General features: G+C 46.3%; 1 protein-coding gene across 1 annotated transcript in view; it reads right to left on the bottom strand.

Annotated features, from left to right (window-relative positions):
- LOC119100102 (putative ligand-gated ion channel 46) overlaps window positions 1-18398 on the bottom strand; it is a 43425-nt gene extending 25027 nt beyond the window's left edge. The window contains exons 1-7 of the mRNA XM_037223215.1: window positions 18371-18398; window positions 17803-17977; window positions 17043-17125; window positions 15762-15893; window positions 11483-11558; window positions 8990-9138; window positions 7017-7109 (exon numbers count right to left, since the gene is read on the bottom strand). Of these exons, the coding sequence (XP_037079110.1) occupies window positions 7017-7109; window positions 8990-9138; window positions 11483-11558; window positions 15762-15893; window positions 17043-17125; window positions 17803-17977; window positions 18371-18398 (736 nt within the window). The remainder of the gene's footprint in view (window positions 1-7016; window positions 7110-8989; window positions 9139-11482; window positions 11559-15761; window positions 15894-17042; window positions 17126-17802; window positions 17978-18370) is intronic.
- Between the last annotated feature and the right edge of the window lie 1231 nt (window positions 18399-19629).

Raw genomic sequence — 19629 nt, 5'->3', positions numbered from 1 at the left:
AACGCCCTCGTGACATTAATCGCTGCTGCTGACTAAGGTGATTGACTAGAGCGGATGCTGGTGTATTTCACATCGAAACTATCAGTAGCCCAGCTGTGTTCAGAACGCACTCATGATTAATACAGCAGCTGGTTGTTAGTTAAGGCCGAACTGTAGCCCTAAATGTGTCTTTAACGACTAGTTTTAGGTTGAGTAAGAGTAAATTATGTAAAAATTGCTTCATCTAACTCAAGTTGGATTTTTTAGATTAGGTTACATAGCCGGCTTAGGACTGGCTCACAGGTCCTGGGATGATTCAGCAAAACGACTCAAAGCCGTTCTAATTTTGTTTTTAATCGACTCTGTTCAGGCTCATTGCGCATTGAATCACTTGACTCATGGCTCACACAATTTTCGAATCAAGGTCTGATTCAATAGAATTGAAGAGAGAGAAGAGAGAGAGAGAGATTGGAGGATGAGAGACGAGAGGATGGAGAGAGAGACGATTGACGAGATGAGAGACGAGAGATGAGAGAGAGGAGTGAGAGAGAGAGGGAGAGAGAGAGAGGAGAGAGAGAGAGAGAGGGAGAGAGGGAGAGAGAGAGATAGGAGAGAGAGAGAGAGGAGAGGAGAGGAGAGAGAGGAAAGATACATTATATATATATTATAATATATATATATAATATATATAATATATAAGATATATATATATATATATATATACATGTATGACCTGGTTCCTAACAGATACTTGTAATCTATAGCCCAGGAGTATATCTGACACCTCATTCCAATATTTATATATATGTATATATATATATATAAATAAATAATACCTGTATATGAGTATATGCATGTGTATACTACCTGCATGTTTTATTAAAAATAACTGCTGACTCAGCACTGACGAGCATTTTGATACATCGTTCTAGTTTGCGGGCTTTTGACTTGACATCATGACTTAGATTAAAGATGGGTCGCACAAAATTACTAATATGTTTGTCGTTCTTTACATTCTGACGTTTCGAGATCCTATCTCCTCGTCGGAGGAGACTAAAAGGTACAATAAATAGGTTTTGGGTTGTAAAGGACAAAAATTGTCCATCAAAATTGGAGACCATCTTTTGGTACGGAGATCACAAATGACGCATGACTAATTGAAGTAACACAGAATTATATGTTCACTTAAATGCATATAAGATACACTCATAACGGGAGCACTACGTTATAATGGAAACACTGCGAACCATCTTTAATCTAAGCGATGACGCCAAGTCAAAAGCCCGGAAACTAGAGCAATGTGCCAGAAAGCTCGTCAATGCTGGGTCAGCAGTTATTTTTTATCGAACATATATAAGAGATATAAATGTGCCAAAATATTCCATATATATATATATATATATAATATATATGTAAAGGCAACTTTATGGTTTGAATCTACCGAATGCAGTGCAGCAAACCACATCTTTTTTTCTTTCCTTTTTTCTACGCCGTTACCCAAGAACAGGTAACCAGGAGTGCCCCACCCTCAATTCCAGCGACGCAGTAAACCGTACGCTAACACCAGAAAACATAATCAAGTCGCGGCACTCCCAGCCAGGAAGATGAAACAAACGTAAAAAAGCAGGGTGAATAGATGGTGCAGATCCGAAGGAATTGCGTATGTGATAGGTAGGGAAAATCATAGATGGGAAGGCCCAAAGTAGTCATTAGCCAAAGTCAGCTAATGACAGCCCGCTATAACCGCCCAATAAGCTACAACCGCTCAATTCACCGTTTTAGTAAGGGCTTTACAGTCATACAAGTCGGAGGGGGCAATTACCTGGTCATTTTTGTGCTGGGTTTTGAGCTGGATGTCCAGGGAGTCCACCCAACTAAGCAGAGCTTGTTGCTGGGAGAACTCCCGGAGCCAGCGCCGTGAATTTGGGTCTATGTGCATGATTTTATATCAGAAATAGATTATGAAACATGAAGGAGGCCAAATATGAAATGCGTTGGATATGTACGGCACAAAGGATTGCAATGTCTTCAAATATGTTGGTTACGTTTATGTATTCACGAAATGCTTGCGGAAAATGCACTCTCCTGAAAATGCATCTCTCCTGAAAATGCATCTCTCCTGAAAATGCATCTCTCCTGTGACCTGTTACCACAACCAGGTCTCTCAAGTTTCAGTTAAAAAGCTGACATATACTAGATAGCACTCACGACCCAGACCCATTTCTTATATACCATTCAAGGTGGAGAAGACTGCGCTTAGCCTGGCAGTTGGCATCGCCCACTGGCGAAGTGTCAGCCAAATGCATTCACATGTAGGTAATCAAATTCCCACTAGCCAGTACTAGCCAAGCCGTGGGGGATCGCACGTCAGCAATCAACATCAGATTGCGATTCTTCAAATAGCGATAAGCTACAGTGAGTTAGAAACAATATGACTGCAACCTCCTAACCTAAACGTAACAAGTATTATTTATTACAATTGCGTTTCTTACCAACAAGCCCAGGAAAAATATACTTAATTCGACCCACGTCCTGCAGTCAGCAAGGAACGGGAACTGAACAGAACTGAAACTGTGAACAACTGAACTAGATGGGCTAACGTAAGCGCCGATTGTGGTTTCCACAATGGTGTCCACCACGATGCCTTAGACGGAGTAAAGTAGAGGACGTCACACTAGTCCATCGTAGAATGACGGCAGGCACTCTATGATGGATTTGGAGTCAGAACAGGCTTTCCGCATTGTATAGAGCTTGGAATGTTGTGCGCAATTTACGCCGCACTCCAAAGGCTTACTTGGGTTGGAGCCTAAATTCTTATGAGTTGCGTGATGAATGGAAATAGTTCTTGATGATATATCTGGGAGGTCATGTGCGATGAGCGATGCGAATGTGAGGCAAGACGATCTCGTTATTTATTTCAGATACCCTCAGCAAAAAGATGCTTACAGCAGTTTAAGTAGTACGTGAATAAGGTGTCAGGTATGAATTAGTCATTGTCGTGACAATTCACGATGAAAAATATGATCATTCATTTGATTTTATAGGAAGAAGACAACCTTTCATTGACGCTAGCGTAGGATATAGGAATGCAGAATGTCTGTACCACTTGATATTTTCAGGTTCCTAAATGAAATTTGGCAAACTTCAGTTCAGAACCAACAATATTGTCTTTGCTAGTTGGAAACCACAATAGCACAATCTTGTGCTGCTGAAAAGACCTCATAATTTATAGTACATGCTATTCCTTTTAACTTTCTGAAATGGTCTATTGATTTGGCTGGGATGTTGCCGATGTTTCTCATGCTACCATTGTCATTTTAAGTCAAATAACTCACTGACGCAACTTTTGTTAGAAATAATCGTACGCATGATTCAGCCCATGAATTCTAGAAGGATGGATTCAGCTCCTGAATTAATGCCACCATTTTTCCCTAGTGAGCCGATCTCGCCACCACAACCCATCTCAAAACAATTGATTCATGAATCGATTTAGATTCAGCTCGGGCCCGAACACACGTCTCCATGCCGCTGCACTGACATTCAGTAGCTAAACCACGTTGATCCAACTAAGAATAATATTTTTTACGCGAAATGAGAGAATTTTTACACTTTTTTCTTAAATCCATGTCTCTACTTCAATCAGATTACAGGGCAATGTCATGCCTGGCAATCAGCGCTTTGGATCCGTCCAGGGTGTCGGATGCTTCATTAGTGTCTACATCGGTGCTGTGTGCAGCAAGGCGGGCTTTCACGATCATTGAGTTCAACGCTCATTCATCGTGGACCATTTTACGAATGTAAGGTATGCATGCACTACATACCTATCAAAAGAGGCGTGACCAGGCCATAGGAGTTTTTTGTCGCGTCTGCTTCAGACATGCCAGCGATTTTTCAAGTTTCAAAAAACTAGGGTGGGAAGAAACTTGGCATCACAACCGACCATGAAATAGTGATCCTGTTTATAGCCAGTCAGCGCAGTTTTATCACCATATACTATGTCAATCTCTGGAAAACATTTGTAGCCAAAAACCGTTCCTAAAAGTTGTGACGCAAGAAGATAAGCGACTGGCATATTTTTGCAAGCTTTAAAATTTTTTCGCACCGTTGTACTTCGTGAAACGGTTAATACAGAAAAATCCTGAAAATAATGATTGATTAAGTTCCAAATGCCATAGCTGCGTGCTTGAAAGATGAACATCACACCAGCGCTGGCGCACTATATATAGGTAGTAATGCAGTTTTTGGCTTTTTTAATTAGAGTTGTTCACTTAAGATTAAACACATTGTATAGGTTGCTATTGGAAAGCAGACTTGCTAAGAAAGGCCTGTGTTATGGTGTTTTACAAACGGTTCCCGCTTGGTTTACTGCCCGAAGAGGCGACGCTGTTGGTGCTGGAAGTCCTGCTACTCGTAACGCACCTCGTAACGCTACTGTCACGCTGCTGCTCGTAACCGCAACTCGTAACGCTACTGCTACGCTGCTACTCGTAACGCAAGGTTCACTCCTTGTCTCAGCAATATGGAAGCGTTCTCGGTTGGCATTTCTATTCTAAGCCGTAACATTGTGAATCAGTCAGGCACATTCCCTTGAAAACGAGCTGTTCCTTGCGATTAGGACATCGAATGGATACTATTTAGCTGTTCTGGCCTACTTCACTTTGCGAAGAACCTACGCCCGGTAATGGTTGGTATGGCATCGCCTCCAGCCATATAACTTTGATTTGCATGTCAGCGATTCACAGCGTGAATGAATTACTGTTTTGCTGCTGTTTGATTCATCTGCATCAGTTAGATGTCCGCTGTGCATGGGCGACGTTGTCTTCCACCATTGCTCGAGCTTTTGCGGCATGCCATCGACGACTTGCGACTTGTGGTATATGCTATCGAAAAAGTGTTGTACCTGCTCAATGTCAAAAGACGTACCATTCTTGCGCGCGATGCGACCGCCATGAGTAGCAGACGGGCGTGAATTTTTGTCGTGGACTGTCACGAAGCTCGTGTGCGTAAATTTTACAAAATTCTTACAAATTAACAAACTTGTAGCCATCGTATGCGCAAATTCTACCGCCAATTCACACAGTCGTCTGTGCCGTACGTCTGGCTAAAAACTGCAAACGGACACACAAGCAGACACACATTGACGTGCATCATAAAATCGTAGGCAGCTAGCAGCTCTAAAGAAAATCCTCGCCACGTGAAAGGAAACGGCCTGCCGTAATATTTCGGTACTTCCGTATTGCTTTTATCATCTATCGTTGCAACAAATATAGCAAGTGGGTCCGCAGACTACACTGCCAACGAAGCCACCACTGAGGCTCGTCACAAAAACCTTCTTCAAAGAACGTGGCTCCCTCGCATATCGCCTGCGAGGGAGTCCATATAAATCATGCATGGTAAGAGGATAAAAAAGCTTGCAAGAAAACAGTTTTAGCTCAAGCATGACGATAAATTATGGCTGAACAAAAACAGGATTTCATCTCCTGCCATGTGCGGTGTTCTGCATAGAGATTCCTGCACGGGAATAAAGGCAGTGATAGGTAGAGGTTAACAGCAACCCGATCCCTTCCGTGGCGCCAAGGCCTTCTGAAACTGTCGCGAGTTACATCACACTGACCTGATTTTAGCCCGATTGGCCTGAGGATACCAGTTGTCTTTAAATAAACCAATAGCATTAAGGTATGCATGCACGAAAGCAATTTCATGCAAAAGAATGAAATTAGCTTACAATTAAAGAGAAATAGCTTTTCATCTTCATCTGTCATGGACGAGGTTTTGCATAAAGATGTTATCCATGAAAAACATGAGTGAAGGCAGGGCCATTTTATTAAAGGTAAACGTCAACAGCATCCCGCACCTTCCGCAGTGGCAAGGATCTCTGAACAGTCACAAGCCACATCACACTGACTGATTTTAGCCTGGTTGATCTGGAGTATTAGTTGTCACAGATGTCAAGAACATCCCGAACCCTCCGCGGTGGCAAGGCTTCCTGAAACTGTCACGAGCTACATCACACTGACCTGATTTCAGCCATGATTGGCCTGGGAATATCAGTTGTCATGGAAATCAAACTGCTGCAGACAAACAAGATTAGTCGCTGGTCAATATTTTGTGTCGTGGAATGATGGCCTGCCGCAGCAGACCGGTGCGCAAAAAACATTCCTTTCCCAAAGCGATATTCCTATGAAAACATCACTCTCACCTGTGATACTGCATAATTCGTACCACCTAGCAGATGCATTTGGCTAAAACACGACCACAGACAAGGCTGTGTTTGAAAACCAAACCCAAACCAGCCCGCATTTACCGAAGTGAGGAGTTTCGTACTCGTTCGAAACTCGCGATGTGCTTAACAAATCAGCTATATTCTTTGCATGTGCCCATATACACGCGTCCATGGCAGCTGCAGCATGAGTTGTGTTTTGAAAGGCTGAAAAATTGATAATGATTAGACATGACAAACACGCATGTGATTTATGGCCATGCCATTGCTACAATGCGTGGTAAATATTAACGTGGTGCATTGTAAATTTTAGCTGTTATAGCACACGCAACTAAGCATTATAGTCGTCAGTCAGAAGTGAATCGGCAAAAAACTTGCGAGTGGCTTGCAAAAGTGACTTACGGGTTTCGGAAAAGAAATTTTCCAGTGGAAGTTGGGCTCCGGCTCGCGAAGAACGTAGGCATATTGTCGGCCTTCACCGCGCAGAATTAGGCGGAAGGCAAACTACTCAGACGATACCAAAGAGTGGCAATACATTGGCAGCTATGCAGCGCGCATGCGCCAACCGTTCTGCAAGATGCTGTACGATGCGCGGTGTACAGCGCAGGGCGGGTTGTGTGCATCCGGACCGTGCAATCGCGACTCACATGACCAGCCAATGCATTTCAACACGTCTACGCTCTATAGTATACCCAGTAGACAACATTGAAGACCGCAAACAAGAAGGCGTAACAGCGAACGGACCACTTTCAATGCCTCTGGCCAGTCTCTGGCTGTCCCAGGAGCAGGGGTTTGACGCTTTGGCCCAGCGGCTGACCTGGATTTGCTTGATGCCGGTCGCGCTGGCACGGCAGGGTGTAGACGGAGCTACGGAACTCTCCTTCGTCTCTGCCGTCTGGTCCGGCCCAGTCTGCGGTCGAGGCACGACCCAGGCCGCATTAGTAGCACACTGAAAAACGCTGAATGAAAAATCATGGATGATATGGTAAATGATAACAAACACAATCTCAATTGTGTTGTCGAAGGATTCTTGTGTTCTTGGGCGCCGCAAAACCTGTAGTACATGGCTTATTTGTTTGATTGTAGGCTTTTTTGGTCGGCTCGTCCAGAGTCCAGCCGAAATCAGTTTAAATCATAGGTTTGGAAAATGATGAACGGGAGGCATATTACATGACTTAACACCGTCTCAGTCCTAATGACGACGCGGCTTATAGCTTTCAAACCTTGACTATCCCATCTCGCAGCCTTGATATTGCCTGCTCACGCCGTGAAATGGACTGAAAAAGGTGGACTTTGATTTGATACATCACAGGACTGGACAACAAATGCATTCAGTTCTATGGAAGACAACCTGCGCTCTTAGCCCATGTAGCAGAGAGCTACGAAACGTACTCTTCTGCCAATGTGGCGACAGGTAGCTCAAAAAATAGGTTTGGAAATTTTTTACAAGCGGATTATTAAAATGTTTTAAATATTTAATCAAAACCCTACAACGGATGCATTCATGAAATAAAAGCTAACGCCAGGCAGTGCTTGTTGTGTGGGGCCCGTTCTGTGCCACCCGATCGTGCGATTTCAGGTCAACGGCAGAACTTGGTGGTGAATGTGTAACGTGTCACAGTGCTCAGCACATGCCCTGTTCGCTGACCTCACGCCACTTGCGGTACGACCGCTTACACTGTCCGTAAGCCATCCCAGTCTGGGGAAAATAGCGAGCGCCTAAGAGACTCGAACCCATTCAGCTACGAGTAAGTGGATCTGAAGCCAATCAACAGGGCTATCGGGACAAACATTTTGAGATATAATTGGAGATACTTCATGCTACAAGCTTCTTGAGACTGATTGTCGCAAATTTTTTTCCATAGAAACACCATAGCCGATATCGCTATGACTGCGGCACACAGTATCATCACATTTCCAAAACAAAATGTCTGCCTGTTTGTCCTACCAGAGCAGTACTTTTGTGTCGCACCATTTTCAAAACAAGTCAGACACGTCTTATGATGTCGTCGTTGCAACGAAACGAAAAAATGCGTTGCATGCAAGTACATTCGTCTTTCCAGCAGTATGAATTAGAGCCGATGTTCCCGGTACAAAGTCCATTTTACGCTAAATTATACCTTAACATGTAGAAATATACTCCAAGGGGCAATTGAACACGGGTAGGTTTGGAGGATGCGACCGGTTTTTATCCGCAGAATGACTTAACATTGCTGACCGCTATCCGTACCAATAGATAGAATATCCGCAAACATTGGATTCGACAGCAACAGCGGTGAAAATCTCTGTGACTCAGCTGCGACGTTCATTCATGAACATGGTGTAAACAATTCAAGCAGCAGGTCGGCATTGACTATCAATAGCTGTCGACGTGATCCTCACGTTGCGATACATAAATGGCATACGATTTATGGAGCTATGGACATAACGTTCAGACAGGCCTCCATGCTCGTCGCTGGCGGGTTGTCTGTGTGCCTGCTGTGGGTCTTCTGTGCATGTCTTTCATTGCGTCGGCAAAAATAAATTGCAGTTTTGTCCTCTGTTGGCCCATGGATCAGGGCGTTCGTGATCCACATGTTCCACGCTTGCTTGCTTACGGTGAAACTACCACGCCGTCTGGAATGGCGTGCCTTTTGTTCCCATCGGGGTTCGGAAAGATGTTGATCTTGTGGGCGGGCAAAAAATGAATATGTTGACCTTTCCTCGTCCCTGGGTCACTTAATATAAATCACACATATTCGATGCCTGTTAACCTCCAAAAAACCGACCACAGCTCGTTGGTCACCATACTTTGGTGATGACCTGTGCAACTAAAGTTTGTTATCTGCTCGAACCTGATGATCACGGCGTATTCAACGGTGCAGCAGAAGCAGAACATCATGCAGCCGATCATCCATACATCCATGGCCTTGATGTAGCTGACCCGTGGGCCCGACTCCCTGAAAACAAACGGTGAAATAGGAGCCATGTGAACTTCCGCCGACTTGGCTCCGTTTCGTCAAGGAACGTGATTGTTATCAGTGCAATTAGTTCTGGCGTTCAAGTGTCGAATAAATCCGGATTCACCGTCATGTCACATTCACAGGCGCGAAAAAAGTGATACTATACAGGGTATTTGCAAACACTGCGCACAACGAAGAGCAATACGATTATCCAAACATTTGTTGCAAACGTTAGTCATAAAAAAGTCATGACACACCAGCATCGCAACATTATTTGTTTCACAAATCCCTGCAACGTGGCTTCTTTGCTGCCCACTCTCATACAGTGTGTCTTTTTCGGTTTGATTGGCGCGTATGATGAGGTAATCTGGGCACACTGCTTTCTAAAATCTATGTTGTTGGACTTTTTCGCGGTAATCGTGCAATTCCTGAAATATGTCTTCCAGACACATCCTTTATTCAGATTCGGCTTGTTTTCCCTCCGCTCTCCACACCAAACCACATGCCATGCGTCAAGGGCAGCATCATAGCTTTCACAGTATTCCTCAGCATGAACAATCAGATAGTTCTACGACCATTTCCATCATCTTTTCCCATTACACGTTATACTCAATTTTTACGCACGATGTAGCCCTACAGTGCACATACCCTCCATGGTCCGAGCTACCAAGGTGTCCGGGAGGATCTTAACGAAGCTGCTGCCTGAAGTCAGCAGTGGGACCTACCTGTGTCTGCCCGGGCCCTCCCCCCCCCCCCCCCCCCCCCGATGTCCCATATCCTTTCTAATGTCTCAAGCGAAGAAATCGCCCTATGCCTCGCTTTCATATACCACTCAATCAACGGCGAAGAAAGCATAAAGCACAGTTTTTAGGCTTGCCTTGGCACAACCCTTGATGATCGCGTTTGGTTTTCACACCCACACCCCTCACATTAAGGACAATGACCATAACAATTACACCACAAGTTTTGCACAGTCCGTCACCTGTCTCGAGAAGGCGATTCGACCCACCCTTTTCGCACGCACTCTTGTTTTTCACTGATGATCCAAATCTGAGGAAGTCGTAGATGTGATCCTCTGGGGCGAAGTCCAAGAAACTGTTTCAGCTTTACCCACCTGCTTAGGTTTTTTTCTGCTGAACATTCAGCTTTTCTACAAGTCTGATGCCACATTAAAGCACCGTAAATCTAGTCTTCAGTCATCTTCCCAGATTCAAAATCTCCTTTTCTTTTCATCCGAAGCCACTCATCCGTGACTCATAACATTTTATTCCATATTCAACACACATTTTACTCCTTTCAGTCTACATTTAAGGAATTTCTTTCTATGCGTTCGAAGACAATCGGACGATGATGAAAACCTCAGGGCAGACGCTGCTTGCGAAGGCAGGCCACTCAATCTCCCAGACTACGTGTATAGCTATGTGTCCTGATAAAGCACGCTGCAGGATGGCCGAAACTATTTATATTCACGCCCAGACTAAGTGGATCTTGATCCCAGGAACGGCATGCACACCGCATCAAGCACTTCTTGAGGAAGCGATTGAGCAACATGGGCAAACACCGGTCCAAAGAGTTCGCCCGCCTCCGAATGGGGCACGCCCCGCGCGACCAGCGATCACGTTTTAAGTTCGATCACGACCAGCGATCACGTTTTAAGTTCGATCACGACCAGCGATCACGTTTTAAGTTCGACCACGATCAGCGATCACACCTCTACTTTCGTGTTTTGTGTCGACCTTCTCCGACGCTCCAGGTGGGGCTTTAGTCCCAATCGCAGGACATTCGTCACCCAATGAATGTATGATGATATAATCACCAAATCATTATGTTTACATCCCATCACTAGCTCCATCCCACAACCGACTGCCCAACTGGTAGAAGCTGAACAAAACCACACGCACGCTCGTACGCACGCACGCTCGCAACGTACGTACGTAAGCACAGCCTACGTTCTGAGCTCTATCGCTCATGCGTCGTCGACTGCTGGAAGGGTGCCCACTTCCACATGGCGATATTGTAGCCTAAAACTGAGGTTTAAGAGAGCGTATGGGTCGACGGCAGCGGCAGTTATCCGGCGCTGGACAAGTGGAGTATCAAGGCTCAACTTGTTCTGGAGACATCAGACCGGACGACTGGAAGCCGAGACAGAGAGGTGGTGCTTAGGGCCCCGACAGCGCGACAAGTAGTCGGCCAGTTCGTGCCGCACGTGGTCCTGTACCTCTCGGCGGCGAACATGGTGGTGACGGCGAGCAGAGTGGTGATACAGAGTGCCATGCGGCCAGGCACTGCTGACGCCGGCACCAGGAACGACACGCCGGCCACAGCCACGAGCAGCGCCGACGGCAGGTACGCCTGCAGCAGGTAGAACTGCACCTTGCGCTGCAGATTAAGCCGGAATCCGACCGCCGAGTACGTGCCTGCAGCAAGGTCGGACACGGGACGATCAATGCCCCATGTTCGGGAGCAACAACACGACGCTGAGCATGCGTGGCGAGAGGGTGAGTCATGTGTGACCTTCCTTGCATCGATGACTTTCCTTTTTGTTGTCTTGTCACGCGTAGATGTGATGTGCTTAAAGTGAAGGAACAGAACCCCAGGCTCACATTTTCAACCCCAACGCATCCAATATGCATCGTGTTATCATGGGTTATGGTCCTGGGTATTAGCGGGAAGCGTTCGCCTGGCTATGCCGCTCACCATTGCCAAGTATTTTGACAGTTTGATTACGACTTGGCCGGCGTGGGAAGTGACCCGGAGCGTCCTCTCATGTGGGTCAGACGGTGGGTCCCATAAGCAGAGTGTCATATCAATACGCCAACGGATGTACCTAGGGGCTGGTGTAATAACCAGACGATCTCTCAGTTTTCCAAATTGTTTAGTTCCCACCTTTACGACAAAAAAATGTCCTCATAATTTTGATATCGAGCCACACAAGGATGCCATGAGACCCAGGAGTGTCACCAGAGTCAAGATAAAGAACCTGAAGAAGTTCTTCCAGTGAAAAAGTCGCCCCCTCCCAAAAAGTCGGCAGATTTGGCCAGCTTCATTTCGAGGAGGTCTTTTTTTCAATTTTTTTGAATTTGTTTTCCATCTAGCTATGCCGGCAGGCGTATTCATTGAGGGAGCTCTGGACTGAACACAAGGGAACCGTTACCTGCCCCGATAGGAGGCTTGTGAGTAGATCAGTGTGGGGCTCACTTTTTTTCTCCGGTCGGGAAATGAAGGGTCTTTCCGTCTCATCTAGGGTACTTAACGGCTGCCATGCTGGCGACACGGAGGCCGGCCGAGGCCACCTGCTTGATCCGGTGGCCGTGTCCCCCTGGTTCATTCGGTGTCCCTCAGAGGGATGCATCATACATTGGATCGCTTTCCTCTTTGGCCTATGACGCTCTCTGACTGAAACGGTTGGCCCGGATCAACGCACGGACCTCGCCGATGCCAAAGGGTCCTTTGGCGGCACGGAGGGTCGAATAATTGCACAGGGGCCGCAATTATACTTATCAAGGTCGTGGTCGATACGAGGCGTACGGCTCGTTCTTCACTGCCCCCGCCACCTGACACCGGGCTCATGCAGTATCTCATTTGGGATCCCTTGAGTGTCATTTGTCACATCTCCATTCACTGGCAGAGCACACTGACCGCCGCAAGACGTCCTGTGGCAATGGGTGCCATGTCCCAGCCCTTTCCCCAAAATAAGTTCTGGTCGACCCGAGACCCCTTGCCCGATGCAGAGTTCCGTGCTAGGACCCGTAGGTTCCTGAATGACTCGGGCCTCCCATCATCTTAGCAGCTCCTAGCACAGGGGACACCGGCCTGACTGTTCGGTATCGATGACCTCCGATAAACATGGGAACCATTGCTGCCCTAGATGTTCCCGGTTAAAGGACGAGGCTCTCTGATTGGTGTTTGATGCAGGTCGGGTCCTTTAACACGACTTTCGGCCATTGGAAGGTCATGGGCCAGCGCGCCGGGTTCCTTAATACGGCCTCCGACCGGCCCTTCCGTTTCTTTAATCGGCCCTTAATTGGTGGTGCCGAGGACACTTGGGATACCTCCCGGACCTAAGGGACAGGTGCACCCCGTGCCCCACCTTCTCCCCTGATGGTATATCTAGGCAAAATCAAGCTCCTGGCTAAATGAAATCAATGCCTTTCAACAGTCAGCTTCAGTGCAATAATTTTCAGTCTATGGGCTTGCTGCGCTCACCACACACACGGCGCGTACTTACTCAGCGAGCGTCAAAAGCCGATGGCCGAGGGCGCCGAGCCACGGCCTTACAGCGGACTTCGCGCCGCGGTAGTCTGCGCTTGGCGTCGCATGTGACGTTACCTTCCATGCCGATAAACATGTTTATTGCGGCGTGGTGATGAGTTATTGCATGATTGCAATGATGATTAAAGTGGCGATGATTTAGTGTAGCATTTTCTTTCATAAGCAGAGGGAGCGGATCGAGGTGCATTTACGCGGTCTATGTGTATTCGACGCATGGAACAGAACAGGGCACCGCCGATTCTAATGATCGATCCAGCCAGAGTGGCAAGCAACATAGCCTTGTTTGCGCCACGGCCATGGGCCTTTGTGTCCATGTGTCCTCGGAAACCACCGCTGCTTGTTGGCATAGCGAATTGGCCACCTGAGCCTGGCGAGCAGTGCGGTGGTTGGTGACCGCAGAATCGGGTACGGAAACTGGCCAACACTATGGGCATTCATGGCCCCGAAACGGAAATGAGTTTCTGTATAACTTTACGCGTGGTCAGGTCCATATCTGTAAACACCTAGCTGTTCTGGAAACGCCCACTTAGTGCACATGGTGTCATGCAAACTTCGCAGCCCACATTGTTTATTTAATTGTCATTAGGCGTTTCCACGATATGTTAATGTGCTGAGAAGCTCTGAACAAGTTCTTAAAATGATTCTTTGAATTGTTATTACATTCCATACGTTTCGAAAAGATAAATAGTGCTTTCATGTAGTTCCATTTAAGAGAATGTTCTACATTTGAAGATATGGAATCAAGCAACAGATATGAAGAAGTAAGCTAGTTCATTTACAAACATTGGCATATTTTAAGTGGCTGCTGCAGACAATCATTTCTCTGTTCAGTAAATACACTCATTAAAATGTCATTGCCTGATTACGTCATCATACCTTGCACAATATTGATTCGAAGCCAATCGGCGGTCGTTACATCTGGAAACCGCGTTTACGAGCGTCGGATACCAACGAACAGACAATCATGTTTGTCTTCTTAGCCTTGATCGCCGCAGAGCCAACGGAATGGCAGGATTGGAATGACGTTATTATGACATTAGGGATGCCTGGGTGACATTGAAATAGGTTCCATGAAATGGTCTGCACACCTTTGTGGGCGTATAGCTCAGAAATTAGAAGAGTTTAGGTCTTAAGAAGCGCCGGGATGTGGACTGCACCAAGTGATCTTCAAAATGGTTATTTCAGTTCAAAGCGCAGTAGGAATGCAAAACCTTCCCTCTCATATGCAGGGTGTAAGCCCCGTGAATGCAACTAAACGTAAGTTTGTTATATTTAACGAGACTCTTAATGGACATTTTTCAGCCTATGCTTTCAGTCCACCCAACTTCCAGGAAAATAATATGCCTGCAATCAGCAATGTGCATCGGCTGAGAGCGTTGAATGCTGGCTGCACCATTATTGTTTACATCGGTGCTGTGTGGTGCAAGGCGGGCTTTGAGCATCATTTCATCTAAGGATCATTCCTCCTGTAACATATTAAGGTATGTAAGCCCTGTCCGCTCTGTAAGTATCATAAGCAGGCTCTGTGAGTACTCCAAGAAAGCTCTGTATGCACTGCATACATATGACCAGGGCTGTTATAAGCTTGATATAGGAGTTTGCTTTGTGGCGTCTGCGTCAGAGATGCAACCGAGCGTTTTTGAAAGGTTTTGAAAAGGTTCGGTAGGAGGCGATCTGGCATCATATTAGTATATAAAGTCGTAATCTTGCTTATGACCACCAAATGCAATTTCATCAAACTGCGCGTCTTTATAATCATGTCTTAAATCTCTGTGAGACATTTTCAGCCGAAAATCGTTGACAAAGATGTGTAGTTAGCAAATAAACGCATTTTTTCAAGTTTTATACAAAAAATTTGCGCCGCGATCCTTAGTGACAACGGCTAATGTTACATATAACAGCGAAATGTCAAACAAGAGCGATGCGGCGTGACGATAAGTGTGTAGAATCTGATGCACGATAGATGTTGGCAGACTTGGTGGACGCTGATGTAATGTTAGCTGTGTGGACGTTGACAATTCGCAACTTAAATTATGTATCGTGCTCACCAGCATGTTCGTAGATGCAGTTATAATTGAGCCACCCGCGTCGTATGCAATCAGGAAAACAGAAAACAGAGCGGAGAAGGCAGCGATAGGACTATTGTGGTAAGAAGCCTTGTCAAGAAAGACCCATACAATACTATTCAACGAAAACCTATTAAGAAAATAGGACACAAGATAGCGAAGTCAGAGGGCAGTCCGTTTTAAGGCCTGAGGGGCGACAGCGACCACTCCATTGGTATGGGCTGGTGGAGCCGTAGCACTGACAGGCAGACGAGGGCCGACTGTGGGCCCGTGGCCCCGTACCTGACGGGTATGTTGACTGGCTGTGGTAGCCGCTGCTGATCGACACCGAGAACTGATGGTTATGGAGTTGTGACGGCAGGCGCACGCCGGCCGGGTGCCAGCTGATGTTGAGCCGCTCCTTCGGGTAGCCGCCTGAGGGTCAGCGGACGGCCACCTCTGTTACACACCGCCCATGATCGTGCCGGCCCACTCTGCTGCAGTTTGGTACGGCGATGGCACGACCCTTCCTTGTGCTGACCCGCTCTCCAGCGTTGTGCTCTGGAAGGCACGTAGTAGCGCCGGCTCGCTCTTTTGTTGCACTGAGCGGAAGCCACCCACATACGCCGGGTGCTCTGCTTCCCTATATCCTAATTTATCCTGCGATTACCAACAAGAGCGGCGCTCTCCATCGTTGGGTCCACTAGGTGCTGCTAAGTCATGGAAGCCCTTGCAGCCGATTACATGACGTGAAGCTTTTTTGCGCTGTCTGCAAAAGCCCCGTATAGCAATTTGCTTTTTAATAAATCATTTGTCTAATTTTGGGGAACAAATTACCCCAAGTGTTCCCGATAATATACTGATTACGGCACGATTAAAAACCGTGCAAAACATGCCGGCCGTTTACGAAGCTGGTTGCCATGGTCAGCTTTCCTTACGCTGTCTTTCGCGGGAAATCTTTTCGCATAGATAAGATAGCAGTTATGGCCTTATTCCTCGGAGAATATTCCTCGGAGAAGTGGATTAGTTGATATTTCGGCAACATGCCTTTATCGAAACAATAGCAGAGCTTCACTTCTGCTCTTGTTTTGATAAAGGCATGTTGTCGAAATATCAACCAATCTATTTTTCCATTCTCCTGGTTTTTCTCCGAGGATAAGGCTACAACTACTGACTTATCTAAATGAATGTTCCTCGCAAATGCACTGAACAATTTACGGAAATCTTTTTCAAGTGATAGAATGTTAAGCTGCATGGCTCGATGCCCAAGGGTATCATTCGCAGCGCTGCCTATCATGACAAAGGCAACAGAATACACTCTACGGTTGTAATAGGTGAAGCCATTTCTCATCCAGATTCATGCCACTGGATGATTTGCCACTGCCGTTCATGGCTACCCATGCCAATAGTTTGTTGTCATGCCCTTATGCAGTGAATATTAATGAGATAGCGCTTGGGTTACGTGTCTATCCGGGCCAAGCACTGCATGCCACTCATGTGTACGGGTCCGACATCTCGCTGGAATGGTTAGGTCTTGGTTCACTGACTACACTGTCTTCACGGGTGAAAACGTCACACACTCACTGCTCTCCATGATGATGTCGCAGGATTGCCGGTCCAGAGGATAAGACGTGTACTTCATAGGGCAAGAATACTCCATCATAAGTCTGTAAGCAGTATCCAACAAGTCAGGGACGATGGCCGGTATGAGCTCGTTACTGCAATCTGATGATATGCTATGCTAGGGAGTTTGGTACACGCAGGTACTAAATTCATCCAAGACCAGCATACAGGGCATCACCTCTGCCGAAGACAAACTAAACGTGCAATGGAGACAGGCGTTTAGACCCTGCCTTTTGTTAAACATAAAAACAAAATCTTAATGTGGAGGCGACCATTTTTCGGATTAACTTTAGGCTGCAGGCGTCAGTTTGTATTCACCGTTTCGGCCCAGGAAGGCCCGGCAGTCTGCAGATCTTATGAAATACAGAGAAGGATGGCTGGTTACCAGCCATGTCACAACAGGCGTTCCCCGTTCGGATTTGCAGGGATTCGAACCAGGGTCACCTTGATTGCGAGATCAGTATCCTACAACTGAGCTAACCGTGACAGATACACAGGTGTTAAAACTTGGTATCATTCATCTTTTGGATATTTGGCGATTTTTCCGTGGCATTGGATGCCATATTGGACTAATGTCTACACCTAATTTACTGATGGCTTTCTCAGCCAAAGGCATGTGTGCTGCCTCCTTCATCTTATTCAAAACTTATTTTCATTGAACATCTAGAGCACCAAGTAACATGACATTTGAAAGCGAGGCGCCCTGATGCGACGCACGAACTTGACGTACAGCGATGACAGGAAGATGGTCTTGTTGGCGTAGACCTGCAGAGCCTCGCTGGGAGTGAACAGCTTCTGCCGGCGGATGGAGGTGGCGTGGAGGAAGAACAAGTCGGGCACCCACAGCCGCTCGCGCAGCAATGCCGAGAATGAGATGTGCGCGTCCCCCGTCATGCCTGCGACCAAGCCAGCGAGCGTCAGCGTCGGGCCGTTGCCCGCGGCCTGGGATCACATGGGACAAATTATTTTTGTCTGTATATTAAAAGAGCCTGAGCTGCCATGCTCACGAGCTATGATTACATGCGTATAAACTGACTTAAATATATAAAAGACTTCGCGACGCTATGGAAAATTGTGGCACCTGGGACTCATGGGATGCCTTGTTTTGTCCGCGGCTCGCTCAAATTGCTTGTTCTCTCCAATTGAAGAGTTTTAAAAATTGTTCAAGGCATATTTTACAAAACTTGCCACATAACTACACTATTTTAAAAGCCTGTTACAGTCTGGCGTGAGAAGTGTACGGTTGCATGAAGACGTTATTTTGGGAAATTACCGTGGGTATTACTGACCTTCGGGTAGTAAGATGCGGTCGTCCATCCATATACAACGTAACAGAAGAGACATATGAACGGACTGAAAAGGCAACGGCATGCGTTATCATGTTATACGAATATGAACTGGAGCTTCTGTGTGCACACCTACTGAAGGGTGTATGTCTTGCATTTTCTGTTTTTCAAAGAGACACCTTTGCGGGTAGTTTGAATAAGCTATTGATTTTGTCATCAATGGAGGGTCCATTGTAGCCTTATGTACGTAGGTCTGGCATTTTCTGTTTTTCAAATAGACACATTTGCAGGTGGTTTGAACAAGCTATTCATTTTGTCATCAATGGAGAGCCAAATTGTAGCCTTTAACAATGACAATTCAATGCAAATATGGCTTCCCGCCCTTGGTATTGACGGAACAGGTACGAGCACCGGTGTTTAGGGGACGAACTGCACCAACCAACCGCACGGAAACGACAAGTGCGTGTGATAACTAATGCAGGATAACTAATCCGAGCAGGGGAGAAAAAAGCTTCCGATTTACCGGATATGACCGGCGACAAAAACTGACACTTTTTCGAACCACTTGGAGACAAAATTGCGAAAATGGAAACAAATTTCAACAGAACAGACCATATTACAACAGATCATCCCAGCTAGACGAAACTCAAAGCTTAGTATTGGACTGAACTCGGTAACGCTTGCACCGTGAGCATGTGTAGAGCACGTGTCGAAACGTTGACGTTTCGCTGTATGAGCGAGTTGAGCCATAAGATCCTTCCGAACATGGTAGCTTTAATCAGGATAGTTTTTAGCAGGTGACAGGAACATACTACAAACTATACTTTATCAGTGCTGACGCCACAGATCAGTGGTGACACAGTGCTTTTCCAATGCCATTGTCATAGCTTTAATCAGGATAGTTTTTAGCAGGTGACAGGAACATACTACAAACTATACTTTATCAGTGCTGACGCCACAGATCAGTGGTGACACAGTGCTTTTCCAATGTCATTCGGATCAGTGCTTTTCACATATTTTCAGCCAGTATTCACTCCACATACTTAGCAGTATAACTAGGCTTATTACTAGTCGTAAGAATCGTGGGTGGCTACAACATCTTGCAACGAACGTGATTAGTTTGCTATGCAGCGTTTTAAGGCGTCATGCATTTGAGACAGCTGGGCCGGATTGTTCGCCACGCGCAAGGCTACTGGAGAAGGCTTCGCAAACGTGGCGTGACCATGGGACTTAAATTCGGTAGCCCGCAGTTCGGTTTTTGG

Source organism: Pollicipes pollicipes, unplaced genomic scaffold (assembly GCF_011947565.3).
Source record: "Pollicipes pollicipes isolate AB1234 unplaced genomic scaffold, Ppol_2.1 Scaffold_4881;HRSCAF=5763_pilon_pilon_pilon, whole genome shotgun sequence".
NCBI classification, from domain to species: Eukaryota; Metazoa; Arthropoda; class Thecostraca; order Pollicipedomorpha; family Pollicipedidae; genus Pollicipes; species Pollicipes pollicipes.
The sequence above is the reverse complement of the archived record's forward strand: the minus strand, read 5'-3'. Positions and strand labels throughout refer to the sequence as shown.